Source organism: Equus caballus, chromosome 23, assembly GCF_041296265.1.
Source record: "Equus caballus isolate H_3958 breed thoroughbred chromosome 23, TB-T2T, whole genome shotgun sequence".
Lineage (NCBI taxonomy): Eukaryota > Metazoa > Chordata > Mammalia > Perissodactyla > Equidae > Equus > Equus caballus.
This window is the reverse complement of record NC_091706.1, coordinates 18,455,517-18,480,854: the sequence shown is the minus strand read 5'-3', so window position 1 is coordinate 18,480,854 and position 25,338 is coordinate 18,455,517. Positions and strand designations below refer to the sequence as shown.

At 39.0% G+C, this 25,338-nt stretch overlaps 1 protein-coding gene across 7 annotated transcripts in view; it reads left to right on the top strand.

The window, feature by feature from the left end:
• The first annotated feature begins 6,339 nt into the window (after positions 1–6,339).
• KIF27 (kinesin family member 27) overlaps positions 6,340–25,338 on the top strand; it is a 93,714-nt gene continuing 74,715 nt past the window's right edge. For 2 of the 7 annotated variants that reach the window (XM_001488810.6, XM_070248496.1), the window contains exons 1-2: positions 6,340–6,538; positions 11,116–11,496. In XM_001488810.6, coding sequence (XP_001488860.1) covers positions 11,199–11,496 — 298 coding nt within the window. In that variant the 5' untranslated portion in view covers positions 6,340–6,538; positions 11,116–11,198. The remainder of the gene's footprint in view (positions 6,539–11,115; positions 11,497–25,338) is intronic. The other 5 variants (XM_014735391.3, XM_070248497.1, XM_070248498.1 and 2 more) reach the window with 4 other exon arrangements.

The window sequence follows — 25,338 nt, the reverse complement described above, 5'->3', positions numbered from 1 at the left end:
GCAAAATATCTTTTGCCTAACTCGGGGATATTGAATAAAAAATAAATATATGGTGGGACTAAATAACTTGTAAGATTTCTTTCAGGTATAAAATTAGCTAACTAAGGCAATTGGAAGTTTGGAGAAATAGATTATTGTGGCATTCAGCTAAGTTTCTCTTTTTCCCATATACTACATTCCTTCTTTTCTTTTTCCTTTCTGTTTTGATTTCTCCCATTGTGTCATAGATAGTCTAGTTTTAAGTGAAAGAAACCAGACTGAAACTAGCATAATGAAAAAGGAAATGTAATCATCAAAAGAAAAAAAGATAAGTCCAAGGAAAGAGCTGGCCTTAGCCATGCCTAGTTATGGTCCAGGGATTAAAATGCACAAAGACCACATCTTGTATTTCTTTTTGCTCTGTTGGAAGAGACGACTCTAATAGCTAGTGATTCCAGCCAATAGAGTGCAAATCTTTGCCAATAGCCCAAGGAAAAATCTGGGGCTTGGCTGATGAGCCTGGTGAGTCCCAGATCCTGTCCCCCTACCTGTCCCATCCCCGCCTCCTGCCCCCTCCCCGGTGACCTGGGGCAAGGGCCAAGTGATTGACTGGCCTACCAGATGGAGCAGGGGCATTCTTGAAGAAATAGAGGAGGTCTGCTTATAGAAAGGAAAAGAAATGGTAGGCAGCCAAAACTACCTTTTCTTCTACACCTATGTGTGGTCAGAATTCTTCAGCAGGTGGAGATCATTTCAAGCTGGGAACTGTTGAAGAAGAGCTGGGAAAAAAGTAAGGCTACATTCGAGTTGGTCCAAGGAAAGAACTAATCCAATTTCCTATCAGGAGATAGGAAAACCTATTAACTCTCTCCCTTCCTTCACCATTCCTATTTCGACATTCTCAGGACGGACTAAGGGTTGGTTTGCATGTGAATTAATCAGTATTCCTTGGGTGCAGGAAAGGAATTCAGTTATTAAGCCTCAATAACTTTGACGAAACCTGAGTTAAAATGAAAAGAAACAATAGGTCACAACGGTATTTAATAAGTCTGGAAATACTTGCTTTGAGGAGTGAAAATGGTATTTGGAAAGCAAGTAAAAAGTTAAAAAATCTATGAGTTCATAATCACACACACACACTCAACTGGAAAAAGAGAAACCGTATTGGTCGACTCTGGAGTTTGGTGGGGACCAATTCAGCATTCTCATAATTGATAAATAAAAGGGGAAAAAATCAAATATGTATCCCACCATTCCTGTACTAAGTGCATTTCAGGATAACCCAATGAGGCAAGGCTCTTTATAGAACAATTCCACCTACTAAATGCAAGAAAGGAATATTAGAATTAGAACTTTATTGTTTTCGAATCCCTAATGATATAATAGATCTGGAAAATGATTATCAATGACTGTTAAAACCATTAGGTAAAATGTTGATGGGGAACTTTTTTAATCGATGGATTATGCTGAGAATATCTGAACTTGCTAATAATCTTAAAATCATGAAAACTGGGATATACAGACATTATGTGCCTCCTCTTGTATTGCAATAGGAAGTATACAGCCCCGTCTGTGAATTATTCTTGGCAGAAAAATTGAACCTAAATCTAATCAAGAATCTAGATCTAACTACTAGTTTACAGGAAATGTAGGAAATAAGAGGAGCAAGTTAAATGACAACACAAAGACGCGACCACCAAATCTAGAATGTGAAACATTCTAAACGACACATGGGACAATTTCTTCAACAAATAAATGATTTAAAAAAAGGGTGGGGAATGGCGTGGATGTGGAAAATTGAAATGCTTGTGCACTGTTGGTGGGAAGGTAAACATGGTGCAGCCACCATGGAAAACAGTATGGTAGTCCCTCACTTAATTAAAAAGAGGATTACCATATGATCTAGCAATTCCACATTTGGGTATATACCCAAAAGAATTGAAAGCAAGATCTTGAAGAGATATTTGCACATCCTTGTTCACAGCAGCATTAATCACAAGAGCCAAAAGTTGGAAGCAACCCAAGTGCCCAATGACATATGAATGGATAAACAAAATGTGGTATATCAATACAATGGAATATTAGTCTTAAAAGGAATGAAATTGTGACACATGTTATAATGTGGGTAAATTTTGAGGACATCATGTTAAGTGAAGTAAGCTACTTATATGAGGTACCCAGAGTAGTCAAATTCATAGAGACAGAAAGTAGAAGGGTGGTTGTCAGGTTCTGGGGAAAGGGACGAATTGGGAACGGTTGTTTAACGGGTATAGAGTTTCAGGTTTGCAAGATAAAAAGAGTTCTGGAGATTGGTTGCACAACAATGTGAATGCACTTAACATGACTGAACTGCATACTTAAAAATGGTTAAGATGATAAATTTTGTGTTATGCATATTTTACCACAGTTTTCAAAAAGGTGAAGGGTTAAAAGATTAAAAAGGATTACGAGGATTAAAAGAGAATGAAGGGACATATTGACCAGAAGCTACATGTGGAGCATGTCTGGATCCTGACTTGAGCAAAAAAAGTGTTAGAGAGAGAGAGAGGTGCATTGTGTAGAAAGCTATAGCTCAGCTCAGCCTCTGGGGAGGCAGTGTTGACTTTGTCATTGACACATACAGGCTTCTGTCTTGCCTCTGTCAGTTAGCAACCATGTAGCCTTGAGCAAATTACTTGTTTTCTGATTGTTTTTTTTTTTCGTTTCCATAAACATTTGCTGAATCTCTGCGATGAGCCTAAAATTTACTGTGTATTAACGAGTGACTATGCTCAACAATGGGGACATGAAAATAAGTAATATATGGTCTCTGCTGATGCGGGAGAATAAAATGTGAGGCAAGAAATAGCAGGGATAAGTCTGGAAATGTAGGCAAAAAGTAGATTATGGAAGGCCTTGTATCCCATGTAAAGATGATGGGACTTTATCATAAAGAGCCTTTTTTTTTTTTTTTTAAAGATTGGCGCCTGAGCTAACAACTGTTGCCAATCTTCTTTTTTTTTTTTTCTGCTTTATCTTCCCCAACCCGCCCCCCACCGTACATAGCTGTATATCTCAGTTGCAGGTCATTCTAGCTGTGGGATGTGGGATGCCGCCTCAACGTGGCCTCATGAGCAGTGCCATGTTCGCGTCCAGGATCTGAACCCTGGGCTGCCTGCAGCGGACGGAGCATGCGAACTTAACCACTCCGCCACGGAGCCAGCCCATAAAGAGCCATTTTATCTTTATCATAAAGAGCTATGAAGTTCTTTTAAAAATTTGTCTTTCATGTTTATAAAATTAATGTATTTATAAATTAAAAAAATTTAAATACAATCCCAATAAACAAATATCAATGGAACTTTCTTCCAGAAATTGTCAAACTAATTCAAAAGTTCTAGAAGAGAAATGCTGAGAATAGTCAAAAAAAGTTAGAACAATGAGGACTGGCTTGCCCTATCAGCAAAATATCCCAGAAAACTATGGTAATTAAAGCAGTATGGTATTGGTACAGGAATAAATAAATTGATCGATGCAAAAGAGTAGAGGCCCCCTCAACTAAACTCATGAGTATATAGGAGTATGTCCTATTTCATTGATTCTAAGACATATTTTTCTCACATTTCACTTCAAGTTATATGAGCTGAAATATATTTTCTTATTAAAGATAATCTGACTTTGAGTTTCCATTACTTGTAACATGAAGTGCTCTAATGATAAACTTTTCAACATAGTCTTCTTTCCTTTTTTTCTTAAGTAATCTAGAGTTGGTTTCTGTTCCTTGGGACCAAGATCCTAATTGTTTCAACTATGAAAATGACCTTTGGGGCCCACCTGGTGGCACAGTGGTTAAGTGCGCACGTTCTGCTTCGGCAGCCCTGGGTTCGCCAGTCCAGATCCCGGGTGCAGTCATGGCACTGTTCCGCAAGCCATGCTGTGGTAGGCGTCCCACATATAAAGTAGAGGAAGATGGGTACAGATGTGAGCTCAGGGCCAGTCTTCCTCAGCAAAAAGAGGAGGATTGGCAGCAGATGTTAGCTCAGGGCTAATCTTCCTCAAAAAAAAGAGAAAAGAAAAGGACCTTTAATCCAGTGTTGATGGTGGTTATCATTTTGGTGAATTTTGTTGAATGTTTTTACTATCTTGTGTTTTTCTATGTGAGAGAATTGAGAAAATTATCATCATTCTAGCTACCTAATAATTTTTGAATACTTACTGTTCTTTGTGCTTTACAATTATTTCCTTCTTCAAACCTCACAACGATTTCTATGCCAATTCTTCAGGTGAGAAAAATAGATACTATTTTATATCCTTAATTTGTAAGCATTTTCCTATACAAATTTTTGTAAACATGAATTTCAATGAGTACATAATATTCTCTTTTATAAATGTAACAGGTTAATTTATCAGTCCCTTTCATTGAACATATATGTAACTTCCAGGTTTTTGCTATTACAAATAATACCATAATGAACTTCCTTGAACATGATTCTTTATCCATATCCGTATCTTCTTAGGAGAGATGACAAGAGTTGGGATTATGCACAAAATTTTCTGTCTCACTGAATGCTTGCTGGTATTACTTCATGAAAAGTTGTTGCCAACTTGGTAGGTGAAAATGGTTTATTTTAATTTGAATTGCTTGGTTTATTAGTGAAATAAAACATCACTGATGTGCAAGCCAGACTTCAGCTTTCTTCTAATCTTCTGCCTTCTAGGTCCACATGGTCGATCTCTGGTTTTGTCCAGCACCAGATTGGACTTGGGGATGGGCATATCTTTAAGTTTCTACAAACAATCCTCTGTCACAGATGCTTCAGTTAGCAATGTAGACTTTACTGAAGATTTTGCAGGGGAGAGAGAGGAAGGCGTACACACTGCACACCTCCCTACATACATCCTAAAGATCCCCATTACCCAATTCCCTTTTACCTGGAATTCTCATCATATACCCACTCCCTCCTCTCTGATACAGCGTCTTCCCGACACCTTTCCCTTCCTCCATCTTCCTCATTCCTTTTCAAGAGCAGTTAAATAATTCTTCTCTTGGTCTCGTATGAGCAACAATAGCCTCTTCTCTGAAGCCTAGGTACCAACAAAATCAAACCTAGGAGGCTTAGCTTCCACCTGGGTGTTGGCAAGCAATGCATCCTCTCAGCAAAACTGTCTCCCCTATGTGGATTTCTCATTCCAGCTGCTAAGAAGTAATATTCTCCATGATGTTACAGAAACGTTATAGGCAAAGGACAGATTTGTGGTCAGACTTGTGTCCTAGATAGATCATCACAGTAGGTGTGGAGGATGGATTTGTCAGAGCAAGATTGGAGACAAAGGAAAAATCACAGGTTCTTGCCCTGCCAAATGGTGGGAGTGCAGGCTGCTCCTCTCAGCACCCTCTCTGTGCTGTCATTCAATTGCTTTGCTTCAGTCTACAGAAACACAGAAGGAGATCATTCAGCCTCTTGCCCAATCACAAGGCTGGTTTCCCCTTGGTGCTGCTCTCCCAGGCTCTCCAGGTCACTCTTAGAGCCTCGTTTGACTGAGGAGGGAAGCCTCTTACTTGTGAACCCTCTATCCCCGAGTCCGCAAGGCCCAAGACCTCATCTCTCCCTTAGCACCCCTAAGTTCCTTTTATAAACACGTTAAAAGGATACAGGGCTGGAGTTGGAATGGCATTAGCTCTGTTCTGCTGTAAATCCTGGGGGCCAGTGGGAGGGGGCAACAATGACTTGTGTGCTCCTCACAAGTGGGGAACTTAAGTGACCCCTTCTCTTCACCTTTGGATTCAGGACAGCAATTTGGGTGAAACAGGAAATGTCCCATTCCAATCCTGTTATGCATTTGCTGACCTCCTTTGCAAACGTGTGGCCTCCTGAGACCTGCTGCAGAGACTTCCCCGGAATTCTCACACCCAAATTGTTACTGTTATTCATTGAGGTTTCGTCAGCAGGCCAGCCTGACCTACCAATTTACCATCACGCCAGGCAAATTTTTTTTGAGTTCTAAAAATGCAACATAATTAACAAATTCATATCTTTGGGGATTTTTAAAATTAAAAATATTCAATTTAATAACTAAGCAGTTATTAAATTCATCTTCACTCCTAAGTTTCATAAGAGAAGAAACACTTCTTGAAGATGCTTAGATTGTGCTACCCACATGTCCATCAACTGATGAATGGATAAATAAAATGTGGTATGTCCATACAATGTAATATTATTCAGTCATAAAAAAGAATAAATTGTACTGATACATGCTACCGCAGACAGTTACTTTGGCTCGGCACTCTCATAGGGTTCCCTGGGCGTTGGTTTTGTAACGACGCTTAGGGGAGGAGCTCCCGGCGGCGGGCGCCCGGCTCCTCGGCGACGGGGCGGGGCGGGGCGGGGCGTGCCCGGGGGCGGGGCCGGGCCAGCACGTCCAGCCGGGAGGGGGCGCTTCGGTGGCGGGCTTCGCGCGTTGCCGGGAGATCCCGAGACAACAAAAGGCGCGGGCGGCGGCGGCGGCGGCGGCGCGGCTAAGGGAAGCCGAGGAGTCCTGTGCTGCGTTCGCCGCCGGAGGCCGGGGCTTTCTCGAGCCAGTCAGTGAATGGCGGGCGCGTCGGGAGCGGGGCGACACCCACTTGTCCTCCCGCCGGCTGCGACCGTGACCCCGGCCAGCCGTTGGGAGGGGGGCCGTCGGCCGGGGAGTCAGGGTCTCCGCGGTGTGGGTTTGGGGGCGCTTGGGGCGCCGGCCAGGCCGAGGGGGGTGTCTGAGGGGGCCTGGGGTGGGTGCTGGGACCCCCGCCGAGTGGCCGGCGGAGCTCGGGTCTCCCTTGAGGTGGAAGGGCCGGAGGAACAGGAGGCGTGGGACCGCTGGGCTGCATCCCGCTGCCTCGGGTCCTGTGTCCTCCTCGGGTTCCCGCTTCCGGCTGCGGGTTTGAAGGGGGCTGGGAGGGCCGACCCGCGGCGGGGGTTTCGTTTTGTGGCCAGCCTCCTTTTCCCTGGCGGATGTTGAAACTTTGGTACTTTCTAAGCGCTGTGGGAGTCCGAAAGCCGCTCCCTCAGAGGCAGGTGATAATTGAGAAAGAAAGGGTGCCCAGATTATTTTTGAAACACCTTTTAAATAGCACTTCGTCCCCTCCAACTTTTTAAATATTTGTTTACGTCCTATCTTTACTCTCTACTTCCTATCTTCCCTGTCTACTTTATGCATTTAGGGCCTTTTCTGAGCTCCCTACACGATCCACTATTCATTTGCTGGGAAATTTCTTAGGAAAATATTAACAAACCACAATTTTTAGACAAGCAGTACTTCTGAAAAACGAGGGACACAGGATGGCAACGGTATTTGGAGACGCTTGTTTCTGATCAATGACATGGCATCAAGTGATCAAGTATTTCTCTTGTCTTTGCTCAGGTTTCAAAACTCCATTGAGTATACCTCAATATTACCAGCCAATCAGATTTCACTTTTCTTTACATTTATTGGTGACATGATACATAGGCTTCTGTTGACTGTAATTGATCCGAAATCTGAAGAAGTTTAAGTGTTATGGATTTTTCTTAAAACTTAAGTTCTTGTATTAATGTTTTGCAAGCCATATGTTTATGGTCCCTTATCATTCTTCAATGATTAGAATAGGTGATTTCGATTGCCTTTATAGTCAGATTGTTTATAGATATTCCTAGTCTAGAAACCAAGAAAGTGAAAATATCCCAATTACACTTGGCACTTTTTATTAGCGGTTTCATTGAAAGTAGTTAGATTTAACATAAAACATGACTTTTGTTTTAATGTGGTGGCATAAGAAAAGAAAATAAACCAGTTTTTATTGATAAAAACTTCATATGTAGGTGTTCAGAGACATTTGGAAGAACCAACTCTTAACAGCATCTCTGTAGTTTCTTTGGAAAAGTTTCCAGTACCAAATGATTGTAGAGTCCTTTAGGATCCAAGAAAAGATATATCATACTTAAGAGTATTTATTTTTTCAGTGCAGAATTTCCTACAGTGATTGAACTGCCAAGGTTAGGTGCATCTCTTTGTTTTGGCCCCTAAAGATAGTTTGTTGACTCAGTTTTGGGATTTTACAGCCCAAGGGAGCTGATATATTTTTACTCTCAGTGAGCTCTCTGTAGAGTGATGTAAATTTTTTTTGTTACTGTGATCCTTTTCAGACTCCACTCACAAAATTATAAATGCATAGTGCTGCTGTAGGGATTTTTAAAGGCTAGTGAATATTAAATGTCTTCATTAACATTTCCATAGCAAGTAGTGCTGAAAATATTATTTTAGTCCATTGGTCTATAGGTTACTTAATGATGGTGTTCAAGACTAGTCTTCTCCAAAGAGCCCAGCCCCACCCCAAACTGGTTATTTTTCATCATCTGCACTTAAACGTTATCATAAGTTACTTGTTACATTTGTTTTTAGCTTTTATATGGTGTAAGCTTTATCCTACCAAGACTGTGAACATGCATGTACAAATTTTTATGTCAACATACGTTTTCATTTCTCTTGGGTATATACCTAAGAGTGGAGTTGCTAAGTCAAATGATAACTGTGTTTAATTTCTTGAGAAACTGCCAGACTATTTTCCAAAGCAGCTACATCATTTTACATGCCCATCAAGAGTATATGAAGGTTCTGTATTCTCTACAATCTTGCTTACACTTATTATGATCTGTCTTTTTGATTATAGCTATGTTAGTGGGAGTGAGGTGGTATCTTATTGTGGTTTTTTTTTTCTTTTTCGAAGGAAGATTAGCCCTGAGCTAACGTCTGCCACCAGTTCTCCTCTTTTTGCTGAGGAAGACTGGCCCTGAGCTAACATCCGTGCCCACCTTTCTCTACTTTATATGTGGGACGCCTGCCACAGCATGGCTTGACACGCGGTGCCATGTCGGCACCTGGGATCCAAACCAGTGAACCCCAGGCTGCGGAATGTGTGAACTTAACTGCTGCACCACCGGGCTGACCCCTCTATTGTTCCTTTTATTGCTTATTGCTTTTGCTTTGGGTGTCATATCTGAGAAATCATTGCCAAATTCAAGGTTACAAAGAGTTTTACCCCAGTGTTTTTCTTTTAAGGGTTTTATAGTTTCAGCTCATACATTTAGGTCTATGAACGATCTTGAATAGACTTTTGTATATGATGTGAGGTAGGAGTTAAGGTTTGTTCTTTTTCTTTTTTTTAAAGATTTTATTTTTCCTTTTTCTCCCCAAAGCCCCCAGTACATAGTTGTGTATTTTTAGTTGTGGGTCCTTCCAGTTGTGGCATGTGGGATGCCGCCTAAGCATGGCCTAATGAGTGGTGCCATGTACGCGCCCAGGATTCGAACCGGTGAAACCCTGGGCCACCGAAGTGGAGCACTTGAAGTTAACCACTCTGCCATGGGGCCGGCCCCTAAGGTTCATTCTTACGCATGCAGATATCCAGTTGTCCCTTGACCGTTTGTTGAAAAGACTGTTCTTTCCCCCATTGAATTGTCTTGGCTCTCTTGTTGAAATCAATTGCCCATAAATGTGAAGGTTTATTTTTGGATTCTCAGTGCATTTCCATTGATCTTTGTGTCTGTCTTATGCCAGTACCACACTGTCTTGGTTACTGTGGCTTGGTTTTAAAATTGGGGAAATGTGTCTTCCAACTTTGTTTTTCTTCCAATATTGTTTTGGCTATTTTGTGTCCCTTGAATTTCCATTTGAATTTTAGGATTAGCTTATCAGTTTCTGCAAAGAAATAAGCTAGGCTTTTGATAGGTGTTGCATTGAATCTGTGGATCAATTTGGGGAATATTGGCATCTTAACAATGTTGTCTTCCAATCTATGAACATGAGCTGTTTCTCCATTTATTTAGATGATCTTTACTTTCTTTCAACAACATTTTGTGGTTTTCAGAGTATAAGTTTTACACATTTTTTTTTTTTAAAGATTGGCACCTGAGCTAACAATTCTTGCCAATCTTCTTTTTTTTTCCCCTGCTTTTTTTTTCTCCCCAAATCCCCCCAGTACATAGTTGTATATTTTTTTAGTTGTGGGTCCTTCTAGTTGTGGCATGTGGGATGCCGCCTCAACATGGCCTATGAGCAGTGCCACGTCTCCGCCCAGGATCCGAACCCTGGGCCACCGAAGCAGAGTGCGAGACTTAACCACTTGGCCACAGGGCTGGCCCCACACGTCTTTTGTTAAATTTATTCCTAAGTATTTTATTCTTTTTGATGCTATTGTAAATGAAATTATTTTCTTAATTTATTTTTCAGGTTGTTCATTGTGAGTATAGCCACCAGTTTACTTTTAGTGTATTAATTCCACCAGAGACCTTCAGAAATAAGTACAACATAATTTAGGAGTGGCAAACCAGTTTTTCTATTAGTTTTGATGATTTTCTAATAAAAAATTTAGCTTTAAATTTATATTGACTTAGAGAAATTCTTAAACTATTTTCATAGGTTTATTTCTAATATTTGTGCCAAAGAGGAGATGTTATTTTTCAATACATTGCTATAAAATCTAGTACAAAGTTTTCCTTTTAACACATGTGTACAATTGGCCAGTTATTTCCCTGTCTTAATTTCCTTTTTTTTTTTTTTCCTTCCATTTTTGGCCCTGAGCTAACATCTGTTGGCAATCTTCCTCTTTTTTTCTCCCCAAAGCCCCAGTACATAGTTGTAATCCTAGTTGTAAGTCCTTCTAGTTCTGTGTGGGATGCTGCCACAGCATGGCTTGATGAGCAGTGTGTAAGTCTGCACTCAGCATCTGAACCAGTGAGCCATGGGTCACCGAAGCGGAGCATGTGAACTTGACCACTACGCCACTGGGCCAGCCCCTCCCTGTCTTAATTTTCTAACTCCCCAATTGTTCAGTATTTAGATTAAAGAGCTGGGAAACATATTGCCACTATAGAAAGAATGGCACACTGGAATCCCATGCACTTATCACTTATCTTTATCATTTGCCAACTCATGGCCCCCACCCCCTAGATTATTTTGCAGCAAATCCAGACATCATATCATTTCATCTATAAATTATAAGTGTACTGTTACAAGACAGATTTACTCTTTGTAATTATCTTATATTGGAACAAAACCTGCTTTGATTGGCTTTGCTTTCGAAGATGGTTAGTTTATTAGGATAGAGGAGTCAATAATTAAATTTTGTTTTTATTTGATACACAGGAGTCCAGATCTTACGTAAAATGGATGTTTCTCACACTACTGAATATTAAATAGAAAATCTATTTAGTAAAATCTAAGCTACCATGGAAGAAATACCAGTAAAAGTTGCTGTAAGAATTAGGCCTCTGCTGTGCAAAGAAGTTCTTCATAATCATCAAGTTTGTGTGAGAGTTATTCCAAACACTCAACAAATTATCATTGGGAGAGATAGAGTCTTTACTTTTGATTTTGTTTTTGGCAAAAATTCCACTCAAGATGAAGTTTATAATACCTGTATAAAGCCACTTGTGTTGTCACTCATTGAGGGCTATAATGCAACTGTTTTTGCCTATGGACAAACTGGATCTGGGAAGACATACACCATTGGAGGAGGCCATGTTGGTAAGATTCTCATACTCTTTGGCTTTATTTGATACATTAGAAAGAAGCTAAAATATGACTGTACCTGACACACAGGTGCTCAGCATTCTGATTGAATGAAATAATGAATAGGATAATCAGATGTATTCATAAAATCATCTTTGAAACATTTGCTTTCAAATGTTGAAGTTTTATCAATTTAATTTATGATTATATTTGCTTGAGGAGAGAAGTTTGAGTGTTTAGTGTTCAGCCCTTTGCCTTTTTTCCCCAGTTTTATTGAGATGTAATTGACAGATAACATTGTATTAGTCCAAGATGTACTACCTAATATTTGATATATATATTGCAAAATAATCACCACAGTAAGTTTAGTTAACCTCAGTCACCTTACATAGTTACAAAGTGTTTTTCTTGTGATGAGAACTTTTAAGATTTACTCTCTCAGCAACTTTCAAGTATATAGTGCAATACTAACTATAGTCACCATGCTGTACGTTACATCCCCAGAACTTATCTTATAACTGGACGTTTTTACCTGTTGACCACCGTCACCCATCTTCCCCATCCCCCACCCCCGCCTCTGGCAGCACTTTGAACAGAATTTAAAATAGAGGGAAATGAGTTAACACGATCAGATTTTGCATCTTTTAATAGTCCACTTATAAATCTTAGAGTCCTGCAACCAAGACTTAGAGGCAGGAGGAGAAATTTGTTATGTAGTTTAAAGTGTCTTTTAAAGAATTTTCTAACCAGATTTCTATATTTTTTTTAGCTTTATTGAGGTATAATTGACAAAATTGTAAGATATTTAAAGTATACCTTGTGATGATTTGATAGAAGTTTCCAATGTGAAAGGGTTCCTCCCATCTAGTTAACACATCCGTCACCTCACATATATATATATATATATATACAGATTTCTATTTTAAATATTGAATATTTTGGGACATAATTTCTTCTGCTTTTGATTCTAGTTTGAAAAGTTAGAATCATAGGATTTCCTTTAGAGCTGAAAGGAACCTTGAAAATCATTTCTCTTCATCTGTAAGTGAGGAGCTCTAGCCATGGAGCTATGAAGGGCTTGTTCAGTTAGGTGACTAGTGACAGAGCTGGGATTGAAAGCCAAGTCCTCTGCTGAGATTGTTTACCATATTGGTATTTTTCTACTAAAAGCAAACTTTTGAATGTTGTGCATATGTATCATTGTCTAAAATTATCATTAGTGTTGTCTATATTTATAATGACTCAATATGTTTTCTACTTTCATGCTTTGCAAATATAGAATATATGACTTTCAGAAACATCTCTCATTACATGCAGAGATTCGAGGGGGAGGGTTGGAGGGTGGCACTGGGGTTTGAAGAAGCCCTCATTCCAAAGATTAAATAGAGAGGCCTCAAGTGCCCAGTATCCCTCCTTCCTCATTTTTTAGAATCGCTGTGGTTCAGGATTAGGAGATTAAAGATATTGGATTATTTTAGGGTCTCACAATTCAAAAAAATTCACTATTTTTGACTATAAGTTGTAGTTTTTCTTGAGGACTGTGGCTTTTTTTTGCTTGGCAAATGATTTATGATCTTTAAGACTCAGTATGTGCTTTATACTAATAGGAGTTATAAATGTTCAGAGCTTCGTAACTTAATTATAGCTATGGGTTTTTTTATTAAGAGTCCATGAATACAATTTCACTTCCTTAAAGGAAAAAGTTATTAAAGTTATTTATTGTCCTAAAATATTTTTTTTCTTTTTTGAGGAACGTTAGCCCTGAGCTAACATCTGCTGTCAATCCTCCTCTTTTTGCTGAGGAAGACTGGCCCTGAGCTAACATCCGTGCCCCTCTTCCTCTACTTTATATGTGGGACACCTACCACAGCATGGCTTGCCAAGCAGTGCCATGCCTGCATCCGGAATCTGAACCGGCACACCCTGGGCCACCAAAGTGGAACGTGTGCACTTAACCACTGTGCCACCAGGCCGGCCCCTGTCCTAAACTCTTTTAACTGCTCTAAAATACTTCGTACCAGAAGAAATACACCACCATTAGGAACAGTTTCTGGTGTTTTTTTTCCCCCTTGTTTAAAAAAAAATTAATGTTCATTGTAAGAAGAATTGCAGGTGATCCTTAAGCTTAAGAAATTAAATTAAACAAATGAAAGCTCCTCTCATCTCCCAAAAATAACAGTTTGATGTATACCATTCTGGAGTCCTCAAGACACTTTTCTAGGCATATTACAAATGCGTATGTAGTTTTCCTTTGTTTTTTGTTGTTTCATTTGTTTAATGATATATCCATGGTTTTTTAACTTTCTTTTTGCATTTAACAATATAAAACGTCATTTGATTTCTTCCCATTTGGGTCATAGAATTTCACCTCATTTTTTTGGCTGTATAATATTCCATAGTTTGAAAGGATCATAGTTCATCCATTCCAGTATTAATGAACATTTAGATTGTTTCTGGTTTTTACTATTATAAAAAAGTTGCAGTGTATATCTTTGTATATTTAACTTTGAATCCATGTGTTAGTATTTCTATAGAATAGATTACTAGAAGTGTGTTTGTTGAATCAAAGGGTATGTACGTTTAAAATGTGGATAGTTACTGACAAATTGCCTTCCAAAAAGGCTGTACCAGTTTATATTTCCACCCCAATATATGAAAGCCATTTGCTCATATCCTTACCACTTACTGGATATTATAAATCTGAAGTATATATATTTTTGCCATCTGATAGGTGAAAAATTGTACTTTGTTGTTTGAAGTTACATTTCTTGGTGTATTAGTGAAATTAGTGAGCATTTTCAATTTCCCAAGCTGTCTCTGTAGGACACCAATTCTGGGTCAGTCATCTGCTGTTTGATTACTGACTATGCAAACAGTGTTGGTTTTTTCCCCAGTAAATTATTTATTGAGCATTTACAATGTCTAGGGTATCATGCTAGGCACTGTGGCAGAAGGAAAATCTGTTATTTTTCAATATTATGCTTATTTGAACTAAAATTCATTTTCCTGCTTTTCAGAACCGTGGATTTACTGACTTTACCAGGCTTAATAGTCTCTAAAAACTTTTATTTGTGTACTATTTAAAGAGTAAATAGTTTATAATAGCTAAATGATGTCATTCTTTCTCTGAAGTAGTCTATTTCAGGAATATAAGTGTAACGTAGAAAATGTGATGTTTAGGTTACCAGGATACATATTGAAACTTTATTATAAATATTATTTGAAATTCAGCTTTTTGATAAGTCTTTTGAATTATTCTGTTTTGTTATCTATTGAAGTGGGAAATGAATGAGTTGTTTCTGAACAACCTTATATTTTGGCTATTCTAGAATGCGTATATGTATACTGTATATTTATAGATAGTACTATTGGCTAGTACCTTGAAGCTGTCAGAAAGGAGTCTTCACGTTCTCCCTGGTGTTGGAAAAACCTACAGCTTCTTTTTACCTGCCACACGATGGCAGTCTTACATCTTAAATTAGGTGAAAGGCAGCTCACATTAATAGAGGTTGAGATTTTCAGGATGTTTGTTGCCAAAAATCTAAACATTGGTAATCTTTAACTTGGAAGCAAGTTGTTTTTAAGGTTCATTTGTAAGCCTTTTTGTAGATTGGAATATATTTTCCATGAAACAAGACTGAAAATGTAAGCAGATTTCTAAATTGGCCTGCAGAAATTTATTTAAGTTCCAATTTTTTTTTCATTTTATTTATTTTTTTTGTGAAGAAGATTGGCACTGAGCTAATATCTGTTGCCAGTCTTCCTCTTTTGGCTTGAGGAAGATTGTCCCTGAGCTAATATCTCTGCCAGTCTTCCTCTACTTTGTATGTGGGGTGCTGCCCCAGTATGGCTTGATGAGCAGTGCATAGGTCTGTGCCCGGGACCTGAACCTGTGAACCCCAGGCCATCAAAACAGAGCATGTGAACTTAACCACTATGCCACCAGGCCAGCCCCCCTTAAGTCCCAATTTCTTTCAATTATTTTAAATTTTATCTTGCACTTTTTTTTTTTTTACTATTTTAAAAATTTTGGTTAAATAAGTAAAATTGGCCAGTTAAGCCTTTTTTTTTTTTTGAGGAAGATTAGCCCTGAGCTAACGGCTACCAATCCTCCTCTTTTTGCTGAGGAAGACTGGCCCTGAGCTAACATCCATGCCCATCTTCCTCTGCTTTATATGTGGATGCCTGCCACAGCATGGCTTACGAAGTGGTGCCATGTCTGCACCCGGGATCCAAACTGGTGAACCCCAGGCCACTGAAGTGGAACGTGCGCACTTAACTGCTGCACCACCGGGCCAGCCCCCGTTTTAGCCATCTTTAAGAGTATAGTTCTGTGACATTAGGTACATTCACAGTGTTTTGCAACCATCACCGCTATTTCCGAAATTTTACATCACCCCAAATAGAAGCTTTGTACCCATTAAACAATAACTCCCCTCCCTCCATCCCCTGGTAACCTTTAATTTACTTTCTTTTACTGTGAATTTGCCTCTGCTAGGTATTTCATAGAAGTGAATCATCCCTTATTTGTCCTCCTGTGTCTGGCTTCTTTCACTTAGCATAATGCTTCCAAGGGTATCCTCCATGTTGTAGCCTGTATCAGAACTTCCTTCCTTTTTATGACTAAATAATATTCCATTATACATATATGCCACATTTTGTTTATTCATTTGTCTATTGGTGGACACTTGAGTTGTTTCCCCCTTTTGGCTATTGTGTATAATGATGCTATGAACTTTGGTGTTCAAGTATTGGACTCCCTTGTGTGCATTTCTGTTCATTTGTAATGTTATTGTGCTGATCTGTGTTCTGGGCTGTGGAAGTGATAGAGGAGAAGCAGCAGTGATGGAGGAAAAGAGATACAGAGATGTTCTCTTCCTCATTCCTGGACTGAAGTCTAGGCAGGGAGCAGAACTGGCCTTTCTGCACACGTGTCTTCTGTTGCCTTTGGACTCTGGCTTGCTCCCCTGTTTGTTTCTTTTTTTTTTTTTTTTAAGATTTTATTTTTTTCCTTTTTCTCCCCAAAGCCCCCCGGTACGTAGTTGTATATTCTTCCTTGTGGGTCCTTCTAGTTGTGACATGTGGGACGCCGCCTCAGCGTGGCTTGATGAGCAGTGCCATGTCCGCACCCAGGATTCGAACTGACGAAACACTGGGCCGCCTGCAGCGGAGCGCTCGAACTTAACCACTCGGCCATGGGGCCGGCCCCTGACACAAGGATTTTTAAAAAAAGATTCTTGCTGACATAAATCAGTTGTATTCCAGTGACTGGGATTCTATCCGCACCATAATACATGATCTAAAGAGAGAATTTTAATGCAGAGGAGGTGAAATAGGTTGGTCTAATCTGAGTCAGTTTCAACTACCCCTGCCTGCTTTGAACTTCACTCATGCCCCTTATGCCCATTGTATCCCTGGAGCTTTCAGTAATATATATCCTTATTAAATCTTTTATTTTTCCCTTAAATTGTTATATAAATATCATTTAATTTTTTTAGTTGTCCTGTCATTTGATTGTGAGCTTCTTTGTTTTATGCTTCTTCCAATGCTATACAGTATATTTAGCTTATTTATTTTTTTAAAGATTTTATTTTTTCCTTTTTCTCCCCAAAGCCCCCGGTACAAAGTTGTATATTTTTAATTGTGGTTCCTTCTAGTTGTGGCATGTGGGACACTGCCTCAGCGTGTGGCTTGATGAACGGTGCCATGTCTGCACCCAGGATCTGAACCGGTGAAACCCTGGGCCACTGAAGTGGAGCGCTCAAACTCAACCACTTGGCCACGAGGCTGGCCCTATTTAGCTTATTTTTAAGCTATCTGTATTTAAAATTTTTAATTTAGTTTTAGACTACATATTTAAATTATTTCTAATGGTAAAAATTTAAATATTACAACTAAAAGATAAAAGTTTTTCTTTCTTTTTTTCTCCCTATTCTGACTCTGCTCAGGTAACCACTGCTTTTTGTGTACTCTTTCAGAAGTATTTTTTGCATAGATATGTATGTTTTCTTTTACTCAAATGAGATTTACTCTGCAATTGCTTTTTTTTACTTCATAGATTTTAACAATTGTTTAACAGTAGGTATGTTGTAGACCATTGTTGACTAGTCATTCTCCTACCAAGAGATTTATTAGATTGTTTGGAATCTTTTCACAATTACAAGCAATCTTTATACAACATCTTTGAGTATGTACATATGTATTTCTTTTATTTATTTATTTATTTATTTATTTTTTTATTAATGTTATGATAGATTACAACCTTGTGAGATTTCAGTTGTACATTTTTGTTAGTCATGTTGTGGGTACACCACTTCCCCCTCCGTACCCTCCCCCCACCCCCCCTTTTCCCTGGTAACCACCGATCAGATCTCCTTCTCAATATACTAATTTCCACCTATGAGTGGAGTCATATAGAGTTCGTCTTTCTCTGACTGACTTATTTCGCTTAACATAATGCCCTCGAGGTCCATCCACGTTGTTGTGAATGGGCCAATTTCGTCTTTTTTTATGGCTGAGTAGTATTCCATTGTGTATATATACCACATCTTCTTTATCCAATCATCAGTTTCTGGGCATGTAGGCTGGTTCCACGTCTTGGCTATTGTAAATAATGCTGCGATGAACATAGGGGTGCAACGGACTCTTGAGATATCTGATATCAGGTTCTTAGGATAGATACCCAGTAATGGGATGGCTGGGTCATAGGGTATTTCTATTTTTAACTTTTTGAGAAATCTCCATACTGTTTTCCATAGTGGCTGTACCAGTTTGCATTCCCACCAACAGTGTATGAGGGTTCCTCTTTCTCCACAACCTCTCCAACATTTGTCGTTCTTGGTTTTGGATGTTTTTGCCAATCTAACGGGGGTAAGGTGATATCTTAGTGTAGTTTTGATTTGCATTTCCCTGATGATTAGCGATGATGAACATCTTTTCATGTGTCTATTGGCCATATTCATATCTTCTTTTGAGAAATGTCTGTTCATGTCCTCTGCCCATCTTTTGATCGGGTTGTTTGTTTTTTTGTTGTTAAGCAGTGTGAGTTCTTTGTATATTATGGAGATTAACCCTTTGTCGGATAAGTGGCTTGTAAATATTTTTTCCCAATTAGTGAGCTGTTTTTTTGTTTCAATCCTGTTTTCCCTTGCCTTGAAGAAGCTCTTTAGTCTGATGAAGTCCCATTTGTTTATTCTTTCTATTGTTTCCCTCAACTGAGGAGTTACAGTGTCCGAAAAGATTCTTTTGAAACTGATGTCAAAGAGTGTACTGCCTATATTCTCTTCCAAAAGACTTATTGTCTCAGGCCTAATCTTTAGGTCTTTGATCCATTTTGAGTTTATTTTGGTGTGTGGTGAAAAAGAATGGTCAATTTTCAATCTTTTGCATGTGGCTGTCCAGTTTTCCCAGCACCATTTGTTGAAGAGACTTTCTTTTCTCCATTGTAGGCCCTCTGCTCCTTTGTCGAAGATTAGCTGTCCATAGATGTGTGGTTTTATCTCTGGGCTTTCAATTCTGTTCCATTGATCTGTGGACCTGTTTTTGTACCAGTACCATGCTGTTTTGATCGCTGTAGCTTTGTAGTATGTTTTGAAATCGGGGATTGTGATTCCGCCGGCTTTGTTTTTCTTGCTCAGGATTGCTTTAGCAATTCGCGGTCTTTTGTTGCCCCATATGAATTTTAGGATTGTTTGTTCAATTTCTGTGAAGAATGTTCTTGGGATTCTGATTGGGATAGCATTGAACCTGTATATTGCTTTAGGTAGTATGGACATTTTAACTATGTTTATTCTTCCAATCCATGTGCAAGGAATGTTTTTCCATCTCTTTATGTCATCGCCTATTTCTTTCAAGAAAGTCTTGTAGTTTTCATTGTATAGATCCTTCACTTCCTTGGTTAAGTTTATCCCAAGGTATTTTATTCTTTTCGTTGCGATTGTGAATGGGATAGAGTTCTTGAGTTCTTTTTCTGTTAGTTTATTGTTAGTGTATAGAAATGCTACTGCTTTATGCACGTTAATTTTATACCCTGCTACTTTGCTGTAGTTGTTGATTATTTCTAATAGTTTTTCTGTGGATTCTTTGGGGTTTTCTATGTATAAGATCATGTCGTCTGCAAACAACGAGAGTTTTACTTCTTCGTTACCTGTTTGGATTCCTTTTATTTCTTTTTCCTGCCAAATTGCTCTGGCCAGCACCTCCAGTACTATGTTGAATAGGAGTGGTGAAAGGGGGCACCCTTGTCTTGTTCCTGTCCTCAGAGGGATGGCTTTCAGCTTTTGTCCATTGAGTATGATGTTGGCTGTGGGTCTATCATATATGGCCTTTATTATGTTGAGGTACTTTCCTTCTATACCCATTTTACTGAGGGTTTTTATCATAAATGGGTGTTGGATCTTGTCGAATGCTTTCTCTGCATCTATTGAGATGATCATGTGGTTTTTGTTTTTCATTTTGTTGATGTAGTGTATCACATTGATTGACTTGCGGATGTTAAACCATCCCTGTGTCCCTGGTATAAATCCCACTTGATCATGGTGTATAATCTTTTTTTTTTTTTTTTTATTAATGTTATGATAGATTACAACCTTGTGAGATTTCAGTTGTACATTTTTGTTAGTCATGTTGTGGGTACACCACTTCCCCCTCCGTACCCTCCCCCCACCCCCCCTTTTCCCTGGTAACCACCGATCAGATCTCCTTATCAATATGCTAATTTCCACCTATGAGTGGAGTCATATAGAGTTCGTCTTTCTCTGACTGACTTATTTCGCTTAACATAATGCCCTCGAGGTCCATCCACATTGTTGTGAATGGGCCAATTTCGTCTTTTTTTATGGCTGAGTAGTATTCCATTGTGTATATATACCACATCTTCTTTATCCAATCATCAGTTTCTGGGCATGTAGGCTGGTTCCACGTCTTGGCTATTGTAAATAATGCTGCGATGAACATAGGGGTGCAACGGACTCTTGAGATATCTGATATCAGGTTCTTAGGATAGATACCCAGTAATGGGATGGCTGGGTCATAGGGTATTTCTATTTTTAACTTTTTGAGAAATCTCCATACTGTTTTCCATAGTGGCTGTACCAGTTTGCATTCCCACCAACAGTGTATGAGGGTTCCTCTTTCTCCACAACCTCTCCAACATTTGTCGTTCTTGGTTTTGGATGTTTTTGCCAATCTAACGGGGGTAAGGTGATATCTTAGTGTAGTTTTGATTTGCATTTCCCTGATGATTAGCGATGATGAACATCTTTTCATGTGTCTATTGGCCATATTCATATCTTCTTTTGAGAAATGTCTGTTCATGTCCTCTGCCCATCTTTTGATCGGGTTGTTTGTTTTTTTGTTGTTAAGCAGTGTGAGTTCTTTGTATATTATGGAGATTAACCCTTTGTCGGATAAGTGGCTTGTAAATATTTTTTCCCAATTAGTGAGCTGTTTTTTTGTTTCAATCCTGTTTTCCCTTGCCTTGAAGAAGCTCTTTAGTCTGATGAAGTCCCATTTGTTTATTCTTTCTATTGTTTCCCTCAACTGAGGAGTTACAGTGTCCGAAAAGATTCTTTTGAAACTGATGTCAAAGAGTGTACTGCCTATATTCTCTTCCAAAAGACTTATTGTCTCAGGCCTAATCTTTAGGTCTTTGATCCATTTTGAGTTTATTTTGGTGTGTGGTGAAAAAGAATGGTCAATTTTCAATCTTTTGCATGTGGCTGTCCAGTTTTCCCAGCACCATTTGTTGAAGAGACTTTCTTTTCTCCATTGTAGGCCCTCTGCTCCTTTGTCGAAGATTAGCTGTCCATAGATGTGTGGTTTTATCTCTGGGCTTTCAATTCTGTTCCATTGATCTGTGGACCTGTTTTTGTACCAGTACCATGCTGTTTTGATCGCTGTAGCTTTGTAGTATGTTTTGAAATCGGGGATTGTGATTCCGCCGGCTTTGTTTTTCTTGCTCAGGATTGCTTTAGCAATTCGCGGTCTTTTGTTGCCCCATATGAATTTTAGGATTGTTTGTTCAATTTCTGTGAAGAATGTTCTTGGGATTCTGATTGGGATAGCATTGAACCTGTATATTGCTTTAGGTAGTATGGACATTTTAACTATGTTTATTCTTCCAATCCATGTGCAAGGAATGTTTTTCCATCTCTTTATGTCATCGCCTATTTCTTTCAAGAAAGTCTTGTAGTTTTCATTGTATAGATCCTTCACTTCCTTGGTTAAGTTTATCCCAAGGTATTTTATTCTTTTCGTTGCGATTGTGAATGGGATAGAGTTCTTGAGTTCTTTTTCTGTTAGTTTATTGTTAGTGTATAGAAATGCTACTGCTTTATGCACGTTAATTTTATACCCTGCTACTTTGCTGTAGTTGTTGATTATTTCTAATAGTTTTTCTGTGGATTCTTTGGGGTTTTCTATGTATAAGATCATGTCGTCTGCAAACAACGAGAGTTTTACTTCTTCGTTACCTATTTGGATTCCTTTTATTTCTTTTTCCTGCCGAATTGCTCTGGCCAGCACCTCCAGAACTATGTTGAATAGGAGTGGTGAAAGTGGGCACCCTTGTCTTGTTCCTGTCCTCAGAGGGATGGCTTTCAGCTTTTGTCCATTGAGTATGATGTTGGCTGTGGGTCTATCATATATGGCCTTTATTATGTTGAGGTACTTTCCTTCTATACCCATTTTACTGAGGGTTTTTATCATAAATGGGTGTTGGATCTTGTCGAATGCTTTCTCTGCATCTATTGAGATGATCATGTGGTTTTTGGTTTTCATTTTGTTGATGTAGTGTATCACGTTGATTGACTTGCGGATGTTGAACCATCCCTGTGTCCCTGGTATAAATCCCACTTGATCATGGTGTATAATCTTTTTGATGTATTGCTGTAATCGGTTAACCAAAATTTTGTTGAGGATTTTTGCATCTATGTTCATCAGTGATATCGGCCTGTAGTTCTCCTTCTTTGTGTTGTCCTTGTCAGGTTTGGGGATCAGAGTGATGTTGGCTTCATAGAATGTGTTAGGGAGTTCTCCATCTTTCTCAATTTTCTGGAACAGTTTGAGGAGAATAGGTATTAAGTCTTCTTTGAATGTTTGGTAGAATTCTCCAGAGAAGCCGTCTGGTCCTGGACTCTTATTTTTGGGGAGGTTTTTGATTACCGTTTCTATTTCCTTACTTGTGATTGGTCTATTCAGATTCTCCATTTCTTCCTGATTCAGTTTGGGGAGATTGTAGGAGTCTAGGAATTTGTCCATTTCTTCCAGGTTGTTCAATTTGTTGGCATATAGTTTTTCATAGTATTCTCTTATGATCTCTTGTATTTCATTGGTATCTGTTGTGATTTCTCCTCTGTCATTCCTGATTTTATTAATTTGCGATTTCTCTCTTCTTTTCTTGGTGAGTCTGGCTAGGGGTTTGTCAATTTTGTTAATTCTTTCGAAGAACCAACTCTTTGTTTCATTGATCCTTTCTATTGTCTTTTTTGTTTCAATATCGTTTATTTCTGCTCTTATTTTTATTATTTCCCTCCTTCTACTGACTCTGGGCCTTGTTTGTTCTTCTTTTTCTAGTTCTGTTAGGTGTCGTTTGAGGTTGCTTACGTGAGCTTTTTCTTGTTTAGTGAGGTGAGCCTGTATTGCGATGAATTTCCCTCTTAGGACTGCTTTTGCTGCATCCCAAATGATTTGGTATGTCGTGTTCTCATTTTCATTTGTCTCCAGATAATATTTGATTTCTTCTTTAATTTCTTCAATGATCCATTGTTTGTTGAGAAGCGTGTTGTTTAGTCTCCACATTTTTGCACCTTTCTCTGCTTTTTTCTTGTAGTTGATTTCTAGTTTAATAGCGTTATGATCAGAAAAGATGCTTGATATTATTTCAACTCTCTTGTATTTATTGATGTTTGCTTTGGTTCCCAAAATATGGTCAATCCTTGAGAATGTTCCATGTGCACTTGAGAAGAATGTGTAACCTGCTGTTTTTGGATGAAGTGTTCTATATATATCTATTAAGTCCATCTGGTCTAATTTTTCATTTAATTCTATTATTTCCTTGTTGATTTTCTGTCTGGATGTTCTGTCCATTGGTGTTAATGGTGTGTTGAGGTCCCCTACTATTATTGTATTGTTGTTGATGTCTTCTTTTAGTTCTATTAAGAGTTGCTTTACAAATTTTGGTGCTCCTGTGTTGGGTGCGTATATATTTATAAGTGTTATGTCTTCTTGGTGGAGAGTCCCTTTTATCATTATATACTGTCCCTCTTTGTCTTTCTTTATCTGTTTTGCTTTGAAATCTACCTTGTCTGATATTAGTATAGCGACACCTGCTTTCTTTTGTTCATTATTAGCTTGGAGTATTGTTCTCCATCCCTTCACTCTGAGTCTGTGTTTGTCTTTGGGGCTGAGGTGTGTTTCCTGGAGGCAGCATATTGTTGGATCTTGTTCTTTGATCCATCCTGCCACTCTGTGTCTTTTGATTGGGGAGTTCAATCCATTTACATTTAGAGTGATTATTGAGACGTGGGGACCTACCACTACCATTTTGTGTCTTGTTTTCCGGTTTTCTTCAGTTTCCTTTGTTTCTCGTCCCATGGTTTAATCTGTTCTGATGTAGAGCTGCTACTCTCTGTTGTTGTCCTTCTACTTATCTCCTCTGCTCTTGGTTTTGTAGCCCCTTTCCTTTTTTGGATTTTTCAGGAATGAGGGTTTTCCTGAGGATTTCCTGAAGAGGAGGTTTTGTGGCAATGAACTCCCTTAATTTTTGTTTATCTGGGAAAGTTTTTATTTCTCCATCGTATTTGAAGGATATTTTCGCTGGGTAGAGAATTCTCGGCTGTAGGTTTTTGTCCTTCAGATTTTTGAATATATCATTCCACTCTCTTCTAGCCTGTAAAGTTTCTGCTGAGAAATCTGCTGATAGCCTGATGGGGGTTCCTTTGTAGGTTAGTTTCTTTTGCCTGGCTGTCCTTAATATTTTCTCCTTGTCGTTGACTTTTGCTAGCTTCACTACTATATGCCGTGGAGTTGGTCTTCTTGCATTGATAAAGTTTGGAGATCTATTGGCTTCTGTCACCTGAAGATCCATCTCCCTCACCAGATTTGGGAAGTTCTCAGCCATTATTTCTTTGAATAGGTTTTCTGCCCCTTTCTCCTTCTCTTCTCCCTCTGGTATACCTATAATCCTTACGTTGCATCTCCTAATTGTGTCTGATAATTCTCGGAGAGTTTCTTCATTTCTTTTAAGTCTTGCTTCTCTCTCCTCCTCTGCCTGCAACAATTCTATATTGCCATCTTCCAAATTGCTAATTCTTTCCTCCATATTATCGGCCCTACTGTTCAGAGCATCTAGATTTTTCTTAATCTCCTCTATTGTGTTCTTCATTTCCAGTATTTCTGTTTGGTTCTTCTTTATCGTATCAAACTCTTTTGTGACATAGCTCCTGAACTCGTTGAGTTGTCGGTCAGAATTCTCTCTTAACTCAGTGAGTATTTTAATGATGGCTGTTTTGAAGTCATCATCATTTAGGTTATATATCTCATTTTCTTTGGGATTGTTTTCTGTGTATTTGTTACTTTCTTTCTGTTCTGGAGATTTAATGTATTTTTTCATATTGCTTGATGATGTTGATTTGTGCCTCCGCATGGAGATAGAGTTTAGTTGCTCCTTTCACTTGTTTCAGCTGCTGCGGTGGGGGGAGCAGCTGTTTATACTTCACCAACCAGGAACCCTGTCCGTAGTTGCTAACTGGGCCTGGGCCCCTCTTCGTAGCCACAGTGGCCCTTTGGATTCCCTCCTCTGCCGTGGGGGCCGTCACGGGGGGCTTCAGGCTGCAGGTGCCTACTGTTGTTGCCCAC